Genomic DNA, 22,446 nt, shown 5'->3' on the forward strand with positions numbered 1-22,446 from the left:
AATATATAAAGGCCCAAGGCTCGACCCATATAAAAATGGGTCGGGACGGGTAGAACTTTAAATATTTAAAAAAAATTATTTAAAATTTTTAAACACAAATTATTTTTCAAATTATAAAACATAAATAAATATATACTATGATAATATTCAAATGGATTAAATTCATTTGATACTTGATCCATTTGTAATATTTTATAATGATAAAATAAAAATAAAAATAAAATTATAAACATAAAGAATTATTATTTATAAATTTATATATTTTCTGAAAGATAATTGATGAGAGAAAATAAGATTGGAAATATAATGAAATAATTGAGATTGAGAGATTTGTAAATGAAAGTGAAAATGAGGAAAAATTGAATAGGTTTATATAAAAAAATAAATTAATTAAAAAATTTAAAAGAAAAAATGAAGGCCAAAGCTTCTGCTGCTTCCTCCGCCTAACAAGGCTTCTACCTTGTTGCAGAAGGCAGCTTTTTGCCGTAACTCAGAAGGATACACAAGGCAGAAGCCTTCTGCTAACAAAAATTTAAAAAAATATATATTTTTAAACAGTATTAAACTGGGCCGAGCCGACCTGTAGGCTTAATATTAAACCTCGAAGCCCATCCCAATAGGTCCATGGGCCTAGCCCGACCTACTATAATATTGAGTTGGGCTTTCTTATGTCGTGTTTTTTTTCATGTTTCGTATCAGACCTCCATTCGATCCGACTCAATTGACGTGTTTATTTTCGGCCTTTAATAAACGGCATCAAATATATAATTCTTACTAACGGAACAGGGGTTAGACTGTCACTAAACCTAACACCACTTAAAACAAATTAAGAGGAATTTTAAGAATGAAATTGTGATTTATTCAGACATAACACAGCAGAGCAATGGCCGGCCATCCACCAAACTCAACTTATCTGTTTACTAGCGTTTCTTAATAGAAGGTGGTTCGAATAGGTGGCACGTAGCAACCTGGAATCGCTTGGATGTAGAGACAATCGTTATAAGCACCGACACGGCGACACGTGAACCCTGACACAAAACGCGTAGCGTATTTGCCTTCCACTGGATATTTTGTGAAACAATAAATTCCTTAATTAAAATTAAGACAAAAATTATTGTTATTTTAATGTTCGAACAAATCAGGAGTTCCGGATTCGGTGAAAAATAAATAAATGAAGAATGTGATTTTAGTTGGATTTCTTACTTGACTCGTGAACTATGTTTGCAAATGGCTAATGTCTTCTTCTTAAAATTTAGATTATTTATAAACAAGAAGAAACAGCTGATGGGCCCTTTTATCTTGTATACAGATCGGAACATGTAAGGACAAAACAATCCATTTCGCCTTCAGACTATCTCTATAAGACTACCATATTCTGGGTTCCAGAAAAAGCATTTTAATTTCGATCCACAAAATCAGCTTTTCTCTTCTTTCCAGGAGCATCATTTGAAAAGAAGCAATAGCCTAAGTTTCAAGCTAAAATGGTTGGTTGGTTGGTTTCTGAATCTTTCTTTCTCGTACGCTAAACTTTGATTGGTGAGGCAAATGGGATTGATATTTGTTTGCGTTTGAATATGAATGAAACAGGTGGCGGCTTTAGAATCGAATAATTCTATCATTCCCAATCTCAATTCAAGTGGGAACGATTCTTCTGTCTATAAAAGGTCAAGTTTCAGAGCAATCGGTGGATACTTGTCTTCTGTAATGGCAGAGCCTTGCATTTCTTGTACAACTTTTAACATTTTAGCTCCTATTTACAAGCGCCTCGATGACCAGGTCCATAATCTTCGTAGATTTTATTTTTGCTGTTACGTTTTATATATAATTAAAAGCTCTCGCTGATTTTAGTTTTGTTCTTTGTGAATGAAATAGAATCAAAGCCTTCGAGAAAGCGACTTCAAAGAATCCTGGTTCAACAGAAACCAGACGATTTTGGATTGGTTGCTATATGAAAGATCTTCCATTATATGCCTTCAGGTGTTTTTCATGTACCCTTTTTGCTGTATTTATTTGTCTCAATATATTTTTCTTTGTTATGAAATCAGTACTTAGCACCATTTTCCATGGCATTTTGGTGTGGTTAATAGGAGTTTTGGGTTGGAAATGAAGAACTCGTGCGCATGTATCAGGAGAGACTTGGTGATGCAGGCTACATTACTTTCAAGCTTGCACGAACCAATAATCGTGGAGACGGTATGAGCTCATTAACTATCATGTTTTCTTTTCTATTCAAAATACCATTCGATCAAAATAATGGATTATTTGCTTGTTTAATTGTTGAATATGTAAACTCAACTAGATAAGTTCTTTTGGAATTGTCTATATAGGCAGCTTCCAAAGTAACCATCACGAACTTTTATTTTTCTCACAGGGCTTTTAACAGCTTTACATCAGAACTACTTCAGGGTTCTAAATTATCGAGAATTGCTTTTTAATGACTTTGGAGACCGAGTGGCTCAACTATTACATGTTCAATCCGTTGTTCCCTTCTTACCAAGCCAAAAGAACTGCCAACAAGAAATTCTAATTGTAAATACCCATTTGTTATTTCCTCATGATTCCAGCCTATCTGTTGTAAGATTGCATCAGGTACACCTGCTCTCCTGAACAATTGTTTTGGTTATTTTCTATCATTGTTATGATTCTTCTTAATCAAGAATGTTGACCACCATGCTTCATATTAATTTGATAGGTATATAAAATATTGCAATATCTAGAAGCATATCAGACAGAAAACGAGCTTAATCGCATACCAATTATACTCTGCGGGTGAGTTCTCTTACATGTCTTCTTAGAATGCATCCACTTATTTATATTTCTAATTGCAAATCTGCTTTTTGCAGTGACTGGAATGGGAGCAAACGAGGTCATGTTTACAAATTCCTTAGGTCAAGGGGATTTGTATCATCCTATGATAATGCTCATCAATATACTGACTGTGATGCAGATGCTCACAAGGTTAGTTTTGTGCCTATATCACTAAGCCAGCAACAATGTTTTCAATGCTTAATATTTACAATGTTGGTTACATGCCTGTTGAATCTCATAGTGGGTAAGCCATCGGAATCATCGGGGGAACATCTGCGGAGTTGATTTTATTTGGCTTCATAATCCTGGTAATAAATCAAGAAAACCACTCCAGGCTAGTTGGGCTGAAGCAGTCTTTGGCATTATAAAGGTGCGTTGTTTATTTTGCCATTTCCATGTTTTTGTGATAATTTGAACTTCAACAATAAGCATCACATAACATACAGCTCTAGGCACCAAGTGTATTTGGGATGCACTTATGCAATATGTGAACTATATATGTCTATGACAGCTCTGCGCTGAAAATTTTTGCACCGCTTCAGTAGCTGACTGGAAGTTCAACTTCCAAGTGAAAGATTATAGGTCTGAAAATTAACACTTAAGCTTACAGTTCCTCTTTGTCTTTCAGGTTTGTCTAAAATTGGGGCATGAATTGTAAGCTGGTTTCATTTGCTTCAAAAGATGTATATCAACCATGTGGAGCTTTCCATATCTAATGCAAGAATTTCTTGGTTGCAGAATCAGCTTCAAAGAGCTTCCTTGGCTGAAGATGATGCTTTTGCCTTTTTAAAGGCCGACAACAATGGTGATGTTATTACTTATTCAGCTTTCTGTGAAGCTCTCCGCCAGGTATTCAAATATTAGCCATTTAGTTAGACCTTTTAGCTCCAGTGAATATATAAAATGAGTCAGCATTTTCTTATACAGGTAAATTTAGTTGGCCAACCATATGGACTGAGTTGCCAAGAAACAAATGATTTATGGAAACAAGCAGATATTGATGGAAATGGTGTCGTTAGTTATGAAGAATTCAAGGTATTAATCATTTCTTTTCACAATTTCAGTTGTTTACTTTCTGAAGCAGTGTTCATCACATTGTCTCTGGTCAAAATTAGTCTTCTCACCTTTTGAGTTTCACTAAAGGAGAGAGTCTAGTTTTGTATTTTAATAACTACTTCATTGAACACAATTTGAATAACCATTGGCATTGTTTGCAGCAGAGGATGTGGAATTCAACATGTTCAGTGCAAATAAAAGACAATTTTAGTGACAATACGGATACTTCCAAAGAGTGTACAGAACAAGAGATAGTTGGTTTCACAGTGAAGAATGCGTTTCTCTTCCCCCGTGAAGTTGAAAAAGGATTATGGCCGGAGAACTACTCTCTTTCTGACCATGCCCGACTGAGTGTTGTATTTTCACCAATGCGGATGCCGGGTCCTTGACGCATTTTCACTTAAGAAGTGGGCATATTTTGTAGAGAATTTTGTAAAAGTTCTGAGAATCATGCATGGACAGCCCATAGAAATTCTCGTATTGGGTTGCTTGTTTGTCTTTGAATTCGATCATCTGTACGGTCGGGCCTCCAAATGGGAGGAAACCGATCACCGGAAGGAGAGGATTCTTAGGGAGAAGCGTCGGCAACGGACGGAGAGGTCGCCGAGATTTCAAAACCAAACTAGGGTGAAACTGCCATTTTCTTAAACTTAGGCTGGGAAATTTTTGTTTTCAGGGGGCAAAAGGAAATTATATTTTAGTTTATTTTTTAATATTATAGAGAAAATGACAAATTTACCCTTAACCCCGTTACTTTTAACTGGCCATGGGTGGGTGTTTGGTATTTCCATAGTTAAAGGGGGAAAACTTGTCATTACAGCATAACATGGGTGGGAAATAGTCGTTTGGCCTTTATTTAACATAATACTTTATTTAATTTAACAGTTTATTTATTAGAAGTATTATTAATCATCTGTACGGTTTATTCACCGCAACAAATCAAATCGGATGCAGCCCTTTTACTCCATGAAAATTGCTTGTTGACAAAACGGAGACCAAGCTTCCATGGCACAAGACAGTCCTAGAATAGTCTATGCTCCGGTTCAGGATCTAGTTCAAACAAGGGTAGCTTGAGATTGATAAATTGAAGTTCTGAAAAACAATTTAAATTTGGATTTACTTTAAATCTGAGTGTGAATTTGAATATTTAAATCAACTTAAATTAAGTTGTTTATAAACATGAGTTTAATTTTTTAATATGTGATTCAAACACAAGCAACAATTCAAATTCGATCAACCTGGATCAAATATTAAATAGTAAGCAATAATATTATGTGTATAATTTTTATGTAGATGTATCATTATATGATTAAATATTATTTTATTTTTAATTTTTTATTATCTAATTACATAATATGATATTATTTATGTATAAAATTATATATAAAAATTATACATATAACAACACTACTTAATAGTAAAAGAATTTGTTAAAACTGTGCCGTTTAAACCTCTGTACAAGGCGGACGGCCACATCAACAAGCTTTTAGTGAGCTAGAAGTCCCCGGTGGCAGAGATAAAACACTGCGTTTTGGCACACACAAAAGTCACAAATATCAATTGAGTTTGATTATCTCTTTCGTGATATTAAAATATTTAATTTTATAATATATTTTTACTGATTTAAAAGATGAGTCTGTTTTATTTGGATTCAAATCTAAATGTTTTATATTATTAAATTTGAATTTAAGTTTAAAAAATATTTCATTTGTTAAACTCGTAAACTTAAAAAATGTTTGATTTGAATTAATTAAAATAATATTATTTTGATGAGTATTAACTTAATTATAATACTTAATTAAACTCAATTTTTTTTTAATCAAATCAAATTGAATTCAAATTGGTTTAAGGCAACTCATCCAATTTGAACCCAACCCAAACGCAGGGAAATTGGAATGAAAGATAAGTCCAATAACTTCTCAAATCAGCGGAAGTTGCATGGCGGGAACAATCGGAAACAACTTGAGCATTAAGTTTTGCATTAAACCAATTTTATTGAATGAAAAAATTTTACATTTCGGTGATGTGATCATTTTATGTTGAAAAGGAAGGCCATTACGCCACAATATGTATTAGCCATGACAACAACTGTTCTTTAATTCGTTAACCTGAAATTTTGGAGTTAATAGGTGATAACGACGACGGTCAGTAAGGATTGGTCAGACACGGATTTGAATATATGTACATATATATATATATTGTGTGAGTAGGACGTCCACTCGGCAAATCACGCGCTAGCAGAAGCGGTTGTTTCCGAGTTTCCAGCAACTCCTTCCCAAATAATTTTCCCAACCTTGTTAGTTAAGGACAAGACTTTTTGACGAATAAGCTTGTCAGTCAATTCCTTCCATTCAATTCTTTTTTTATTTGTCTATAAATAAAATTCACTCATCGCTTACAGCGTATCTCTCTTCTTCTTACTCCATTTATTACTTTGATATACAAACCAAAATTAATGGACTACCTTAATGGTATGGGATACAGATTCCATCCCACTGAAGATGAAATCATCTACCATTTTCTTGAAAGAAAGATGAGGGATGGGACTGATTTCTCTGTAGTTATTAAGGAAGTCGATATTTGCAATTTTGAACCTGGTCAATTGCCTGGTTAGTATTTATCCACTTCACTCACACCCACCAACAGACCAACAATATTGAAATTGAAATTGAAATGACAAATTGTTTTGTATTTCTGTGCAGGGCATTCACCATTACCCTCGGATGATCAAGAGTGGTACTTCTTCAGTCCAATTGCTTATAAGTATGCGAAGAGTAAACGGATAGAAAGAACAACTAAGGGTGGATATTGGAAAGTCACTGGTAAAGATCGTGAAATCTATGACGATGACAATGGACGACTCATTGGTAAAAGAAAAACTTTGGTTTTCTACCAGGGTCATGGTTCCAGTGCCGTCAAGACAAATTGGGTAATGCATGAATATCATTCCGAGACAGCTTGTATTTATCAGGCATATATCTGTCCACCTTTCTTATTTACTATGTCGTTTTAATTCTTATTTTCTGCCTTGCCATTCCCAATTTTCCTCGACGATCATCAACTCTTCTAGGAACCTCCAGTGCAGTACCTGCGGTTTATACTTTGAACTTTATGACTGATGAAAATTAGTTGCTTAACCAAAATTTACGATTTAAATGACATGCATATATGGCCCTAACATGATAATAAGATTATCATATAATAAATGTTATATTAAAACCATATATAATAAAATATTGTTTATAATGTGAAATTTGAGTGGTATTAATTTATAATTATTCATATTAATTAATATTGAACAACTTGTTGAAAATTGGTTTAATTAATGACGGATGCATCGATCTGTCCCTGCTCTCGACTTGTTATTGGATCATACAGACATTTTGTCTACTGTGCATGGACATGTATGCATTTGTTTTCACTAAAGTTTAGACAGTACGTAAGAAACTAGCCCTGTTAAATATTAAAAATTTATATTTCTACCTCAGCTGCCTACTAAAGAAATAATAATAATGATAATAATAATAATTTCTATTTTTGGCATGTGCAGAAGCCTTTTGTTCTTTGTCGCTTAAGATTAAAATCAAACGACGGTGAAGATGATCAACAAAGTTCCCGTTTGGCTTCTAGTTGGAGAAATTAACGGCAGAAATTTTGATTGAACAGGTAGTTAGTTAGAGGCAGGATAACATTAAGTTAATAATTCCAGTAATTAATTAATCGTAAATTACCCACCAATTTGATTTTTATTATTATTTTCATTTTCAGATGGAGTCGGAACGGGATTTGGCAAATGGCATGTCCATCAGGAAAGAAAGGCAACAGCTAAAGAAAGGATGTAATGGAGTTGGGTTAATTTTAAATTAGTCATATGGGAAATGTTATGCTTTCAAGAGATGTAATAAAAATGTATTTACATGTCTTTTAGTCACGGCGTGTTTTTGTGTTTTTAATAATTATTAAAAAAGTGATCTCCTACTTGAGCTCTCGTATAGAAAAATACTTGCTGCTGTGTATCGAATTTGAAAGAAGAAAATAGAAATATTGATATTGTATCCCCTTTTCTTTTCCACTCGGTCAAATCAGAATGTATTGTGAAATTCAGTAACTGAAAGGAAAAGGAAATAAAGTTTTCCAAATTGTTGTTTTGGAGCATTTTCCTAGCTTTCATAAGCTTGTTGTGATGGAAGGCTGGAAGAAGGCAAGAGAGGAACATAACAAACTAACAGATGAAAATAAAAAAAGTAAGGGTGATTGTGAGATGTGTAGGCCTCTATTTTTTTTTTTACTGTATTAAAAGGTTTATTTTGTTTATTTATTTCAGTAATTGAATTGATCATTTAATGTTGAAAAGTCCACTTTACTTTTTAAGGTTAAGGTTATATTATAGACACACACAAACACTATAATAACAAGATACTAGCCATGACATAAATTAAATGAATAAATATTATATTTTACGACTGTCATTAATTTGAAATTTGGTGGTAATTAATTGACAGAAAATGATACACGCTGGCTGAGCAACTTGTATATTCCGACAACACCTTCCCAAATAATCTTCTGAGTTTAGGACAAGAATTTGATGAAGAAGCAAGTCTATGCCAATCAATTTTTATTTTTGAGCTTGGCCGTCTATGGTATAGTTGGGAAATTAATTAAATTAGGCAGCCGGTTTGCAGTGTAAACTTTTTTCGACAGTAATTCTTATTTTTTACCTTTTTAAGCAAATTATACTTTTATTTCAAAAATATCCCTCATTTAATTTTTTAGCATTTACCGTAGTTTTTCACCGATTAATTGCTTATATTTCAAATGATAAGCATTAAGATTAAGTTTTCTGTAATAAATAAAATCTACAGATGAAAAACAGATTAATTTTTCATAAAATAATTTATTCTTATATATTTTAAAAGAAAATACAAACGAGTACGGAAAGAGGTGAATGAAAATACAAACGGATATGTGAAAATACAAATGGATACATGAAAATGTAAAAGGGTGCATGAAAATATAAACGGGTGCGTGAAAATACAAACGAGTATATAAAATATAAAAAGAGTGTGGGAATTATAAAAAATGTGCATGAAAATGTGAAAAGTGCATAAAAATACAATATATAAATATATTATATATTATATTTATAAAGGAGTGCGGGAGATCCCCTGCCCCCCGCACCCCTTTTGTTTCTCCTGCATCTTTTTTAATATTTTACGTACCCGTTTATATTTTTATGCATCTATATTATAATTTTCACACCCTTTTTATAATTTCCCCGCATCTGTTTATATTTTCACACACTCTTTCACATTTTCATATATCCGTTTGTATTTTTATGTATCCGTTTTATGTTCATTATTTTTACGCATCTCTTTTATAATTTCTGCACCCTTTTTATATTTTACACACTTATTTATATTTTCACACACCTTCTTACATTTGTTGTTATGTACTAATTAAGTAATTTTAAGTTTTAATAAATTTCAGGTATACCGTAGACAAAGCAAAAACATGAAGCAGGATATTGACAAATCAGCAGCTTGGAAATTAAATCTGGGCATGCTTAAATTAAGGTATTCTAGAATATTCTACGAAAGCTGCTTTGGGTAATTTATTGAAAATAAATAAGCTTTTCAACTTATGAAAGAAGGGAGACTGATGGGTAGCTAGACAAGGAGGGAGGTGTAGTGGGGAACGTAACTTATCAAGGAAGCTTTAAAAAAAATAAAAAGTAGAAATAAAATGATGACCTAAATCAAGACGAGACAAGGTGGTAGGGTCACAGGAATATTATATATAGACTCACGTATATGCTTGGGCATGATATTCCTAGATATTAATACTAGCGGCATATATCATAAGTTTAAGTTGATATAAAAGAAAATAAATATATAAAATTGAGTAATTTTAAAATAAAAATAAAATTTACTCTTATCCAAGGTTTGATATAAACTCAAACTCACACTCATCAACTTTTAAAAACCTCAACACCTACTTATGAGTCAATTTCTATTAAAAATTTTAATTAGTTATATTAAAATATATATAATTTATTATATTTTTTTTAAATAATTTTACTCTTATTTAAAGTTTTATAATTTTAAAAAATCACATTTCTCTCTCTAAAACTTTTAAAAACTTCAATTTCACATTCTCCTAAACTTTAGTTTTCTATATTTTCTCTGTCTCTCTCTGATCTCCTTAGTTGCTTAAGTTGAGCCAACATCGGTCTTGCTTTGCCTGAGCTATCCTCCAGCTACGAGAAATGACAAGAATGGTTTGTGGGTTTGGTGCGCATCTCTAAAGTTGAAAATATGGACAATCATTGAGAATGGTTTGTAGGTTTCCTCTCTGTCAAGAAATCCCACCAAACCCACAATTCAATCCCGTCGTTGACATTGTTAGAGAAAAGTTTGCGCAAGACAAGACTAACGTCAACTCAACTCAGACGAAAGAGGAGGTTGAAGACAAACAAAGAAGATATTGAAAAGGATGTCAGAAACTGAAGTTTTTAAAAGTTTTGAAAGGCAATTATAAATGGGAAAAAGATGAAAATTCTAATTAAGGGAGAGAATATGATTTTTAAAAAAATAAAATTATTAGTTTTTAAAATTTGAGAGAAAAAATATAATATATATATTTTAATAATATTATTAAAATGATATTTTATTTTTTATCCTAATTAAAATTTTTAATAAAAAATAATTTATAAATAAGTTTTTAAATTTTTAAAATTTGATAAATAGAAATTTTGATTTACATGGAACCATGGGTGGAAACAAGTCTTTTGGCGGTTGTATTTGTATCAACCTGTCTACGTAAGGGGAGTCGAGTAAATAAGGTATAAGCATAATTATAATGTCATAACAATTTTTAAATAAAAGAAAAATGAAGGCAGACACGGCTTCACTCAGATGTCTATAATACTCCATCCAATATCCTGAGAACACGTGACCAAAAGATACCTTCCTAACCAAGATTGAGAGGCACCAGCTAATGTTTAGGTCATGTCAATGTGTTACGAATAAATATGAATGAAACTTGAGTGAGTGCGTGATCACTCGCCTTCTCCTATCTCTGCTTCTGCAACTTCTGCTGCCTTGTTGTATTGTAATTTGTAAACCTTAGGCCATTACTCTTTTCTCTTCTCTTCTATATTCCCATCTATCTGCATAATTAAAATGAACGGAGTGGTGGGGCTCAGATTCCGTCCAACTGAAGAAGAAATCATCACGTATTATCTTGAACTAAAGATGAGCGGCCAACAATTCCCTTTCCCTGCAGTTAAAGAAGTCGATATCTGTAATTACAATCCTTGGGAATTGCCTGGTAAGTGGTTACTTACACAATCACTGCATAATCATTTTAACCCAACAGATTAATGAACTTGTTTTCACACATATGAATATGATCTGCAGAGCAATCGATAATGCGAGATGATCAAGTGTGGTACTTTTTCAGTGCACCTTCCAAAAAGTATGCCAACAGTGATCGAGCAGACAGAGCAACTAGAGAGGGAACTGGATCCTGGAAAATTACTGCTAAGGATCGCGAGGTGAAGAACAAAAGTACTGGAGAGGTAATCGGTATAAGAAAGACTCTGGTTTTCTACAAAGGTCGTAATCCTGGTGCAATTAGAACCGGCTGGGAGATGCATGAATATCATTCCAACAACGCCGCTTCTTATCAGGCACCCCTTTTCTTCTTCCTTAGTTACTACTTAAACTAGTTTAATGATTATGAATGGAATCCTGTTTGCTCCGTTTTATCTCCTACAAAGTTCAATGAAGCAGTAAATTCAGACTGATGAAGGTTTTTTTCTCTTTCGACTTGTGCAGAAGGAATTTGTCTTTTGTCGCCTAAAATTCAAATTCCATGACAAGTCGGCTGCTTTGCCAGATGAAGCAATCCATTTCTGGCCTTTAAAAGATTGGTATGTTGCAGCACAAAGCATTGGCTCACCAGTAAGTAGGAATCTGTCTTAATTTGTATTAACAAAGTATGGGAAACATGCTAAGAGCTAATGCTTGATTAATCATTTTTATCCAGGTAAACGACGCTGAAGATGATCAACAAAGTTCCCGTTCGGCTTCTAGTTTGAGAAATTAAAGGCAGAAATTTCGATTCAACAGGTAGTTAGAGGCAGGATAACATTAAGTTAATAATTCAAGTAATTAATTAATCGTAAATTACCCACCAATTTGGTTTTTATTATTATTTTCATTTTCAGATGGAGTCCGAAGGGGATTTGGCAAATGGCATGTCCATCAGGAAAGAAAGGCAACAGGACAGCTAAAGGATGTAATGCAGTTAGGTTAATTTTAAATTAGTCATATGGGAAATGTTATGTTTTCAGGAGATGTAATAAAAATGTATTTACATTACATGTGTGATTGATTTGTGAACATGTCTTTTAGTCACGGCGTGTTTTTGTTTTTAATAATTATTATTATTAACTTATTGAAAAAGTGATCTCCTCTCCTGCTGCCGTCTATTGAATTTGAAAGAAGAAAATAGAAACGTTGATATTGTGTCCCCTTTTCTTTTCCACTCGATCAAATCAGAATGTATTGTGAAATTCAGTAATTGAAAGTAAAAGGAAATAAAGTTTTCCAAATTGTTGTTTTGGAGCATTTTCCGAGCTTTCATAAACTTGTGATGGAAGAAGGCAAGAGAGGAACATAACAAACAAACAGATGAAAATAAAAGACAGATAAAAAACGTAAGGCCACTATTTTTTTTACTGTATTAAAAGGTTTATTCTGACAACACCTTCCCAAATAATCTTCTGAGTTTAGGGCACGAATTTGATGAAGAAGCAAGTCTATGCCAATCAATTTTTATTTTAGGGCTTGGCCGTCTATGGTATAGTTCAAGCTCACTTATTTTGATTTAGTCTATAAAGGTATAATCTATTATTATAGCAAATCATTTTAAGTTATAAAAATTGTATTAGAGCTTCGAAATAAAATATATGAATTAGCTCGATATAGTTTATAAAAAATTATTTAAAAATAAAAAATAAAAAATATTAAAATATTATAATTCAATAAATAGATTTACAAAAACATACGGCTTATCTTTATTAAAACTTGATATGACATAATCTAAAAGGTTTTAAATCATGTTATAGGACTTTTTAATTGGATAATCTAGTTAAACCTATAAAATCTACAGTATAATGTACCTTAATCTGATTTGGTTTTTGATCCAGATAAACCCAATCGGAGCTAACACGACATGCCGATTCAATCAGGTAACACCTCTAGACTAGAGTATGTATGCATATATAATATTTGTCTTCAATCATTCCATTAATTACTTTTTGATCAAATCAATATTAATAGATTGTGTGAACTAACCATTAACATTATTCCACTCCACGTGTCTAAATCACGTCAGGTACCTTCTTATGCAAGGTCAAAACTTTTAGTCAACGAGGTAGAAATTATCTCAAACACCTCATCTCATGCTAATACCATTAGTATAAATAAATGATCTCTTACTTACCCTCTTCTATACAAAAATATATACTCTCTTTTGTATTGAATTGAAAGGGAAAAAAAAAAAAAAAAAAAAACAAAGAGAAAAAATATTAACGTTCCATTGCTGGGACACAGGCGACAGATTCCACACCCGACTGGTGAAGAAATCATCACGTTTTATCCGGGAAGAAAGATGGCTGGCCTTGATTTCCGGCACAACGTAGCCAACGAAGTGGATATTTGCAAGTTCGACTCTGGGCAATTGCCAAGAGAGTGTTAATAATTCATTAATTATTTTGATGCTGCAAATTATGCAGAACTCTACGGCTGTTTGTTTGTAATGATGGAATAGGTAAATTTATGATATAATAATTAATTTTATAATTATTATTATATTAAGTAAATTAATATTTTATAAAGAGTGGTACTTTTTCACCACACCTTGTAAATGCGTAACTCTTCTTATTATTTACATTGTTTCCTTTTTACTACTTTTTAATTTGCTCTTGATTTTTTACCTCAGAACATTTTGGATGAGAAAGAAAAAAGACCATGTTTTAAATAGCAATGTCACCTTACCTTATTGTAAATATAGGAAAAACATCTTATGTGCTAATTAAGTAATTTTATGTTTTAATTAATTTCAGGTACACCGTAGACAAAGGAAAAACATGAAGCAGGATATTGACAAGTCAGCAGCTTGGAAATTAAATCTGGGCATGCTTAAATTAAGGTATTCTAGAATATTCTACGAAAGCGGCTTTTGGTGATTTATTGAAAATAAAGAAGCTTTTCAACTTATGAAAGAAGGGAGACTGATGGGTAGCTAGATAAGGAAGTCTAGTGGGGAACGGAACTTATCAAGGAAGCTTTAATAAAAATAAAAAGGAGAAATAAAATGATGACCTAAATCAAAACGACACAAGGTGGTAGGGTCACATGAATATTATATAGACTCACATATATGCTTGGGCATGATATTCCTAGACATTAATACTAGCGGTATATATCATAAGTTTAAGTTGATATAAAAGAAAATAAATATATAAAATTGAGTAATTTTAAATTAAAAATAAAATTTATATAATTGTTTTTAGCCAAAAGTCTTATTCTTATCTAAGGTTTAATGTAAATTCAAACTCATACTCATTAATTTTCAAAAACCCAAACACTCACTTATGAGTTAATTTTTATTAAAAATTTTAATTAGATATAAGGGTAAAACTATTATTTTAATAATATTATTAAAAATATATATAATTTATTATTTTTTTCTCAAATAATTTTATCTCTGTTTAAAGTTTTATAATTTTGAAAAATCACATTTCTCCCTTCAAAACTTTTAAAAACTTCAATTTCATCTCCTCGTGAACTTTAGTTTCCTGTATTCTCTCTGTCCCTCTCCGATCTCCTTATTTGCTTAAGCTGAGCCAATGTCGATCTTGCCTTGGCCGAGCTATCCTTTAGCTATAAGAAATGACAAGAATGGTTTGTGGGCTTGGTGCGCATCTCTAAAGTTGAAAACGTAGACAATCATCGAGAATAGTTTGTGGGTTTCCTCTCTGTCAAGAAATCCCATCAAACCCACAAATCAATCTCGTTGTTGACATCGTTAGAGAACAGTTAGGGCAAGACAAGACCAACATCAACTCAACTCAGGTAAAAGAGGAGGTCAAAGACAAATTGAAAGAACGTTCAAAGGGATGTCAGAAATTGAAGTTCAAGAGGGTGAAACTAAAGTTTTTAAAAATTTTGGGGAATGGCTACAAATGGGAAAAAAATAAAAACCCTAGGTAGGGGGAAAAATGTGACTTTTCAAAAAAAATGAAGTTATTGGTTTTTAAAATTTGAGTGAGAAAAAATAATAAATCATATATTTTTTAATATTATTGTTAAAATGACGATTTTATTTTTAATATTAACCAAAATTTTTAACAAAAATTAATTTATAAATAACTATTTAAATTTTTAAAAATTGATAGGTAAAAATTGGGATTTACATCAAACCATAGGTGGAAACAAGTCTTTTGGCCATTGTATTTGTATAAACTTGTTGATATAAAAGGAGTCGAGTAAATAAGGTATAATTATAGTTATAGTGTTATAACAATTTGGAAATTAAAAAAAAAAAAAAAGAAGGCAGACACGGTTTCACTCGGATGTCTATAGTACTCCATCCAATATCCTGAGGACACGTGACCAAAAGATACCTACCTGACCAAGATTGAGAGGCACCAGCTGATGTTTAAGTCAAGTCAATGTGTTACGAATAAATATGAATGAAAATTGAGCGACTGCGTGATCACTCGCCTTCTCCTATCTCTGCTTCTGCAACTTCCGCTGCCTTGTTGTATTGTAATTTGTAAACCTGAGGCCAATACTCTTTTCGCTTCTCTTCTATACTCCCATCTATCTGCATAATTAAAATGGACGGAGTGGTGGGGCTCAGATTCCGTCCAACTGAAGAAGAAATCATCACGTATTATCTTGAACTAAAGATGAGCGGCCATCAATTCCCTTTCGATGCAGTTACAGAAGTGGATATCCGTAATTACAATCCTTGGGAATTGCCTGGTAAGTAGTTACTTCCAGAATCAGTACACAATCATTTTAACCCAGCAGATTAATGAACTTGTTTTCACACATATGAATATGATCTGCAGAGCAATCGATAATGCGAGATGATCAAGTGTGGTACTTCTTCAGTGCACCATCCAAAAAGTATGCCAACAGTAATCGAGCAGACAGAGCAACTAGAGACGGAACTGGATCCTGGAAAATTACTGCTAAGGATCGTGAGGTGAAGAACAAAAGAACTGGAGAGGCAATCGGTATAAGAAAGACTCTGGTTTTCTACAAAGGTCGTAATCCTGGTGCAATTAGAACCTGCTGGGGGATGCATGAATATCATTCCAACAACGCCGCTTTTTATCAGGCACACTTTTCTTCTTCCTTAGTTACTACTTAAATTAGTTTAGTGATTATGAATGGAATCCTGTTTGCTCTGTTTTATCTCCTACAAGTTCAATGAAGTAGTAAATTCAGACTGATGCAGGTTTTTTTCTCTTTCGACTTGTGCAGAAGGAATTTGTTTTTTGTCGTCTAAAATTCAAATTCCATGACAAGTCGGCTGCTTTGCCAGATGAAGCAATCCATTTCTGGCCTTTAAAAGATTGGTATATTGCAGCACAAAGCATTGGCGCACCAGTAAGTAGGAATCTGTCTTAATTTGTGTTAACAAAGTATGGGAAACATGCTAAGAGCTAATGCTTGATTAATCATTTTTATCCAGGTAAACCGTGAGCTACCAATGGAAATAGATGTGTTTGATTCTATTGATGAACTAGATGAAAGCGACTTCCTTTTTTTGCAAACAGTTCTGCACCCGGAACAAAGTTCTTCGCCATCCGATGGATCAAATAACGAAGTTAATATCCGGAGTTCTCAATTAGAAGACATGAATGAGCAGGATAATGCCTTTGTGAATTCGCTATTTTTGTCTGATGATGACCAATTCTATGAAGAAACTACTCACAGCCGTCCTCATGCCTTGAACCCAACAAAAGCAGTGAGTAAAGTGTATCTTGGGGATAGCAGTGACAGTGACACCGAAACACTGCAACCACAGGTAAAGAAATAGTTACTGAAAAATTTGTTCCATCATTATGTTTTTGAACTGCAACGGAGCAAAAATGGGGAATTTAATGAACTAGGTATTCTCCATTTTAGAAATTTTGCTCGTTAATTGAAAGGCTAACTCGTTCCTTCATATTAATATGTAACAGTATGTGGATGCTGATTTGAACGAATACCGGCTGATGCAAAGGGTTCGAGCTCCTACTGAAACTCCTTCTTCAGTCAACCTTCACCGATATCAGAAGGGAGAAAATGTTTTGTTTTATGATGAGATGTCGGTGTCAACTGCAAAATCAAGGACAGATACGCCGAGGAGAGTCAATTTGGTCAGTAGTGCGGCACCTACTATCATCAGAGATAGCAAAGCTCAATCTCAACCAAAATCCCACGACTTCGTTGAAAAGAAAAGTGTAATTGCTCCTAAAATACTCCAAGTAGATGATAAAGGTTCGCGCACAGCCACAAGAGCCCACAGAGACAGGGTAATGATGCTACTGCACACACTTTTCAGTTCAAGTCTCAGCTTACTGCAGATGGTCTTATATATTAATGTATAACTCGTTATAATTTCTTTTGGCAGGCGAGAGAAGTTAAAGAACCTGCTATTAATCTGCCCCAAAAAGGAAACCCTGCTGTGAAACTGCAGAAAGAACAGAAAACGGCGGAAACAACCAACGGAAAACCAAATTCGAAGTCAGGATCCACCACGTCTGATGGCAGCATTACAAAGGGCTTCTTTAAGTTCGTGGAGACTTCTCCAGGAAAACGTGAACAAATCCCGCCATCGATATACATTAGGAATGTAGTCGTAGGTGTAGTTTTGTCGGCATTCTTTTTTTATGAGATGGTATCTCTTCATTAAGCTTGCCTTACTCAGCGAGTCTACCCTTACCTTTCACGAATAGCCTACACAAGTTCCTACATGGGTTTAATCCGAAACCGCGGATCTCCCTCTCATCATATAATGAATGTAACTTTTTTTTCCCCTTTTTATAGAGTTTATCTTATGTGTGTGCTTCAAGTCTTAATATAACGGTGTTATGAGGGTATAAAAATATTCAGAATCTTAGTAATAAAACCCACACTTGGTGAGTTTTAAGAGGGGCACTTTTTTAATTATCAAATTGTCTAGAACAGTTTTGTGTAGTTTGCGTTAAGCATGATTGATTAAATTAGCACTTACAGATCTTTCAATTACACTATATCAAGGGTGGAGCTGAAGGGAGTGCCCTGCCCCACTCCAAATTACAAAAAGCAATAGCTCCAACTCAGAAGTACCTGATAGCTTCAACATGATTCACAGCCATGGCAGTGCAGGATAATTTTAACCATGTTTTACAAAAAGCGCAACATCTTATGCTCTGTTTAAATATAACAAGGCAAACAGACAATAAAAAGTGTCTCCACTAACTAAAAGATCTTAACTTGAGCCGTTGAATTACAAAGAATTTTACAGCATTCGCAACAAAGCAGGCCTCTATAATTCTGTTCATAGCTGATTTCGTGATCACTGCTTTACACAGAAAAGGAAGCATGTTAGAGATCCACAGAAGCATCACAAAATTCTTGATTTCAATTATGGTCATCTGTCTAACATTTATGAAACTTGTTCCGGACATATCCAAGATAGAAATAGATAGCCACATAGGTATAATATCTGCCTAATTCCTGCATGTATAAACAAGCCATCAGTCAATCATTGACCACAGCAATAAAAAGAGGGCATGTATCGTCTTCTACGCATCAAACTTAATTTCTTCTCTATCACAAATGTAGCAAGATGGCTGCCTGGCATACTCTGTGAAGCACTGCAGTTCGCCATGATTAATTTTCTAATTTCATAGGGTTCACCTAAAGGGATAAATGCCATCTTACAAAAGTACCAAATTTGAATAATTGAAACGCTCCAGCATTATCTTTGGAAAATTTCATGCATCTCCAACCCCATCAGCACATACGAGTTAAATTAAAGATACTCTGCAAGTTATTACAAAAAGGCCATTTGTCACACCTTCTACAAATTGAAAAATAACTATATTTCTAACCTTTTAAAGCCACTATATTGGATGATAAAACAAGCAAATCAATGATGAATATCACAGATGATGGGAATTTCCAAATCTGCCAAAAGCAAACTTTAACTTAGATGGATATTAGAAGGTAAGAAGGTTGAAGAAGAAATGAACAGGAAGCCATTAAACATATTGACTACAAATGAGCTATAATCAATACAATCATATACTGTTGAGAAAACACACCATCATTGCAACAGGAAAAATCTTACAGGAACTGGAAATAAAGATTGTAAGAAGAAATTCTTTGAACCTGTAAATCATTAGAAAAAAAAAATTCTGAAGTTATAAAAAATGCTATAAATAGAATGCCCGATGACACTTTATTGCAATAATTTAGTTTTAGCTGCAAACGTCTTTGTTCTCTTAATCATACATTTTAGCAAACTGAATGAAAAATGACACGATTTCACTTCTCATATCCAGTACAGTTGGCGAAGGGACAGACCTAAGCATAGACCTCTCTCTTTTGGAATATACAAAAACAACTCTAAGAAAGGGATTATAATGATCATCTTAAAGTTTACAAGATGTGGAATTGGCAGCGCCAAGGAGGGAGTATCTGTAGGTTTTTCTGAATGTGATACACTTGGAATGCTAATTCTTAAATAAGGATCACATTCCTCAATCTTCTTTAGTTCTACAACAAATTATTTTAGTTGTATCTGCTAAAAGATCAAAACTAAATCATGATGTGATCCTTTTTTATCATCATCACATACATGGTCCAGCATCCTTAGTTCAGTTATCCCCAAACTAACGAGAAATTTTCAGACTCAAAGCAAAACTCAAAGATAAAGCTGGTAAAAATCGAATGTGGGCACAGGATACTGTTGCTGACCTCAGAGGTATCTAAATGCAAAGATACAGATTAAAAGGAATGCAGATATTTGCCTGGAAACTACAGCTGATGTATTTAGGCAAAATCTTGATGCAAGAATAACACAAAGAAACATTATATTTCCAAACACAACATCCTTCAACATCCACAAGTGATGATAATAATAAACTCATTCACTAATAAACTCTACCTTTTGGCAAAGCCAAACTAAAGAAGAAAAATTCATGAATGAGGACAATTCTTCATTGCTTTGTCTCAAAAGCAGACTTCTGTCTTAGATGGATAAGGAGTTTTCCAATATTTCACATCAGTTTTCTAAAAACGTAATGAACTGATTAAAAGGCTCAAAGAAGATTATCAATTGCACAACCAAGGATACATGCATCCAGAAGAATAAAACCAATAGTTGAATTCCACAATAAACCCTGCAAAAGTTATTAAGTAAAATGATCATGTTATCATAAAGTCACTAAGATGAAGTGGAATAGTTACAAGCAAAGTCAAAATCTTCATAAAATTCAGGTATAAAACAAACATGACATCAATTAGCAATGGAGAAAAAAAAATGATTAACAAGAAAATAATACCTCAAGATTCACAGTTTCGCGATTGATGACATTATAGAGAAGATGCCTATAAGCTTGTAGCTTGTGTAGAATCAAATCAATCAAAAGAATCTACAATATCCAATAGAACGTTAATAGTCACCAAGCCAACCAAAATTCGGAAGTATTATTGCCACAAATTTAAAATCTTTAAAAGGGTTTTACCATTATTTCACATTCAATGTACTCGTCAGCAACTGCTCTGCAGCTCTCCAATCAATAAAAGTTCAGGAAGAAACAATTTAAAATGCAAAAAATTGGAATTCAAAGCGAGAAATGGAAAGCAATAATAAGGAAAATGAGTCGAACGTTTCCAGGAGAATATTGCACAAACAGAGTTTTGATCTGAAACCCGCATTTAACACATCTGTACTCCACTTTCACGCACGAAACTCGTCTTCAACGCAGCAACTAAGTGAGAGCTTGTACAATTGGACACGACGATGAGAATCTTTTCTGCTTTTTGAGTCGGAAAAAATGTCTTACGGATTCAGTTCAGGTGCGAGACACTGACCGACTGTGCGTGAAATTTTCAAATGGACCCGACATAACGGCCTGCCCGGCCCAAATACTAAATAGGCCCATAATTCAAAATGTTAAAGGTCTACCTGCAATCCCTGAAGAGGCCCATAATTAAATAGCATATAATAAATGCATAACGAGAGGAGAGTGGTCCAGTCCACGTAATATCCAGGGCCGGTACTGGTGGGTATAGCAAGCGTGATGTGCATTGCAGTGCAGGTACTTGTACGAATGCACGCCTCCACACTGATGACGCTGAGCCACTCTACCGAGCAATCACTAAGCACTGATCACTGAAATCTGATAATGAATTTACAGATTTAAGATGAGATAAATTGTAGCAGATTTTAACCCATTCACACGTGATCTCTATATTTTCCAGCAATTATTATACCTATGAAACCTAGATTATAGGATGGGGACACCCTCTCCCTTTAATTTATTTATTGATAATATTATTAAGACCACGTACATTAATAATTGGACCATGCCCTGTTCTTATACATACTAATACAGATACAGATGTACATTGCTGTTTATAAGTTATAACCTTCTTCTCCTCCTCTTGCATGTTACTTTTTATTTTTTCTAATATGATTATTTTTATGCATAACAGATAAATTATTTTACCTTATGTTAAAAGTCAAATATAAGTTGTATCTGTAAAGTTTAAAAAATATATAAATATTATAAGATTAATATTATTTATATATCTTGAATATATAAACATTCCTAATTACCTTAATTAACTTAAAAATTTATCTTTAACATCTCTATAATCAATTGAAAAAAAAAATAAAACCCTCAGCCTAACTTTGATTAATCTCAAACTCATAATTACGCCAATTATGATTGAAATTAATGTTAGAATTACATCAAAATAGTTTAATTCAATCAAAATTGCATCAAAACAATTTCAATTAGAATTACATCATTCTAATACAATTTTGACTAGGCTCGCACTAGTCCAATACAATCAAAGGGTTGCCGATTGTGAATGCTTGATTATTGACGACTATTTTATATTTTTAATTTGTTTCTTATAAATTAGAGAAGAAAATATGTTGAATAAAATTTGAAAGACAAAATGTTATTTAATTTTAATGAATATTTTAAATAAAAATATATATTTTTTACCTTTTAATATATTATTTTCTTAAAATTAACTAATTTCATTAACTATGACATACTTTTTATTTAAAATTGGCAATTTGTGTTTGTGGGTATAGTAGTTATTCTGCCATGTAATTACCATGATCAATAAAATTATATATATCTGTTTCTGATACATCATTCATGTACATAAATAGTATGCCATCATATAATTTAGTGATTTTGAATTAAAGATAAAATAATATATAATTATAAGATAACATATCATCTGTATTAATGGATATACATTATTTTTCTTACTATGACTT

At 33.1% G+C, this 22,446-nt stretch overlaps 5 protein-coding genes and 1 long non-coding RNA gene across 18 annotated transcripts; 5 read left to right on the forward strand and 1 right to left on the reverse strand.

Annotated features, from left to right (window-relative positions):
• Positions 1–1,149: 1,149 nt before the first annotated feature.
• LOC123215373 (uncharacterized calcium-binding protein At1g02270-like) lies at positions 1,150–4,368 on the forward strand. Of its 3 annotated transcripts, none has more exons than XM_044635431.1 (11): positions 1,150–1,484; positions 1,588–1,776; positions 1,873–1,977; positions 2,088–2,193; positions 2,372–2,589; positions 2,693–2,769; positions 2,844–2,958; positions 3,050–3,178; positions 3,547–3,657; positions 3,736–3,843; positions 4,029–4,368. In XM_044635431.1, the coding sequence occupies exons 1-11, from the start codon at positions 1,482–1,484 to the stop codon at positions 4,251–4,253; spliced, it is 1,386 nt and encodes a 461-aa protein (XP_044491366.1). In that variant the 5' UTR covers positions 1,150–1,481; the 3' UTR covers positions 4,254–4,368. The 3 variants fall into 3 exon arrangements, with proteins under 3 accessions (XP_044491366.1, XP_044491367.1, XP_044491365.1); XM_044635432.1 differs by having other exon boundaries at positions 1,155–1,492; positions 4,026–4,368; XM_044635430.1 differs by having other exon boundaries at positions 1,155–1,484; positions 4,026–4,368.
• Positions 4,369–6,319: 1,951 nt separating this feature from the next.
• Positions 6,320–6,877, forward strand: LOC123216422 (NAC domain-containing protein 45-like). The gene is made up of 2 exons (XM_044636833.1): positions 6,320–6,473; positions 6,567–6,877. Exons 1-2 carry the CDS (start codon positions 6,320–6,322, stop codon positions 6,875–6,877), a joined length of 465 nt encoding a protein of 154 aa, XP_044492768.1.
• A 536-nt stretch (positions 6,878–7,413) lies between these two features.
• LOC123215376 lies at positions 7,414–7,922 on the forward strand. Its single transcript, XR_006502031.1, has 2 exons — positions 7,414–7,530; positions 7,633–7,922. It is a non-coding gene; the product is annotated as an uncharacterized LOC123215376 (long non-coding RNA).
• A 2,906-nt stretch (positions 7,923–10,828) lies between these two features.
• LOC123215378 (protein NTM1-like 9) lies at positions 10,829–12,271 on the forward strand. Of its 2 annotated transcripts, none has more exons than XM_044635436.1 (5): positions 10,829–11,193; positions 11,283–11,443; positions 11,703–11,828; positions 11,914–11,996; positions 12,095–12,271. In XM_044635436.1, exons 1-4 carry the CDS (start codon positions 11,046–11,048, stop codon positions 11,971–11,973), a joined length of 495 nt encoding a protein of 164 aa, XP_044491371.1. In that variant the 5' UTR covers positions 10,829–11,045; the 3' UTR covers positions 11,974–11,996; positions 12,095–12,271. The 2 variants fall into 2 exon arrangements, with proteins under 2 accessions (XP_044491371.1, XP_044491370.1); XM_044635435.1 differs by having other exon boundaries at positions 10,832–11,193; positions 11,283–11,554.
• A 3,344-nt stretch (positions 12,272–15,615) lies between these two features.
• Positions 15,616–18,086, forward strand: LOC123215379 (NAC domain containing protein 52-like). The gene is made up of 6 exons (XM_044635437.1): positions 15,616–15,923; positions 16,013–16,284; positions 16,431–16,556; positions 16,642–16,977; positions 17,135–17,467; positions 17,566–18,086. Exons 1-6 carry the CDS (start codon positions 15,776–15,778, stop codon positions 17,845–17,847), a joined length of 1,497 nt encoding a protein of 498 aa, XP_044491372.1. The 5' UTR covers positions 15,616–15,775; the 3' UTR covers positions 17,848–18,086.
• Positions 18,087–18,243: 157 nt separating this feature from the next.
• LOC123215380 (protein ARV 2-like) lies at positions 18,244–21,023 on the reverse strand. 10 transcript variants are annotated; one of them, XM_044635438.1, is made up of 7 exons: positions 20,813–21,023; positions 20,669–20,705; positions 20,486–20,575; positions 20,278–20,323; positions 20,089–20,171; positions 19,031–19,106; positions 18,244–18,495 (listed from the first exon to the last, which is right to left on the reverse strand). In XM_044635438.1, exons 2-7 carry the CDS (start codon positions 20,669–20,671, stop codon positions 18,392–18,394), a joined length of 402 nt encoding a protein of 133 aa, XP_044491373.1. In that variant the 5' UTR covers positions 20,672–20,705; positions 20,813–21,023; the 3' UTR covers positions 18,244–18,391. The 10 variants fall into 10 exon arrangements, 4 of the variants coding, with proteins under 4 accessions (XP_044491373.1, XP_044491376.1, XP_044491375.1 ...); XM_044635441.1 differs by adding an exon at positions 18,581–18,653 and having other exon boundaries at positions 20,669–21,023; XR_006502037.1 differs by adding an exon at positions 19,244–19,310 and having other exon boundaries at positions 18,244–18,962; positions 20,089–20,167; positions 20,669–21,023.
• Between the last annotated feature and the right edge of the window lie 1,423 nt (positions 21,024–22,446).

The sequence above is a fragment of the Mangifera indica genome, chromosome 5 (genome assembly GCF_011075055.1).
Source record: "Mangifera indica cultivar Alphonso chromosome 5, CATAS_Mindica_2.1, whole genome shotgun sequence".
In the NCBI taxonomy this organism is placed as follows: domain Eukaryota; kingdom Viridiplantae; phylum Streptophyta; class Magnoliopsida; order Sapindales; family Anacardiaceae; genus Mangifera; species Mangifera indica.

Excerpts from the sequence above, each read along its gene's own strand:
- LOC123215373 (XM_044635430.1), top strand. Across the intron at positions 1,978-2,087 it reads CTTCCATTATATGCCTTCAG|GAGTTTTGGGTTGGAAATGA; the intron begins GTGTTTTTCATG and ends TGTGGTTAATAG. Across the intron at positions 2,770-2,843 it reads ATACCAATTATACTCTGCGG|TGACTGGAATGGGAGCAAAC; the intron begins GTGAGTTCTCTT and ends TGCTTTTTGCAG.
- LOC123216422 (XM_044636833.1), top strand. The coding sequence starts at position 6,320 with ATGGACTACCTTAATGGTATGGGATACAGATTCCATCCCACTGAAGAT. Across the intron at positions 6,474-6,566 it reads TGAACCTGGTCAATTGCCTG|GGCATTCACCATTACCCTCG; the intron begins GTTAGTATTTAT and ends ATTTCTGTGCAG.
- LOC123215378 (XM_044635435.1), top strand. The coding sequence starts at position 11,046 with ATGAACGGAGTGGTGGGGCTCAGATTCCGTCCAACTGAAGAAGAAATC. Across the intron at positions 11,194-11,282 it reads CAATCCTTGGGAATTGCCTG|AGCAATCGATAATGCGAGAT; the intron begins GTAAGTGGTTAC and ends TATGATCTGCAG. Across the intron at positions 11,555-11,702 it reads ACAACGCCGCTTCTTATCAG|AAGGAATTTGTCTTTTGTCG; the intron begins GCACCCCTTTTC and ends CGACTTGTGCAG.
- LOC123215379 (XM_044635437.1), top strand. The coding sequence starts at position 15,776 with ATGGACGGAGTGGTGGGGCTCAGATTCCGTCCAACTGAAGAAGAAATC. Across the intron at positions 15,924-16,012 it reads CAATCCTTGGGAATTGCCTG|AGCAATCGATAATGCGAGAT; the intron begins GTAAGTAGTTAC and ends TATGATCTGCAG. Across the intron at positions 16,978-17,134 it reads CCGAAACACTGCAACCACAG|TATGTGGATGCTGATTTGAA; the intron begins GTAAAGAAATAG and ends AATATGTAACAG.
- LOC123215380 (XM_044635438.1), bottom strand. Across the intron at positions 20,324-20,485 it reads GCGAAACTGTGAATCTTGAG|GGTTTATTGTGGAATTCAAC; the intron begins GTATTATTTTCT and ends TAACTTTTGCAG. Across the intron at positions 18,496-19,030 it reads CAATATAGTGGCTTTAAAAG|TGATCACGAAATCAGCTATG; the intron begins GTTAGAAATATA and ends TGTGTAAAGCAG.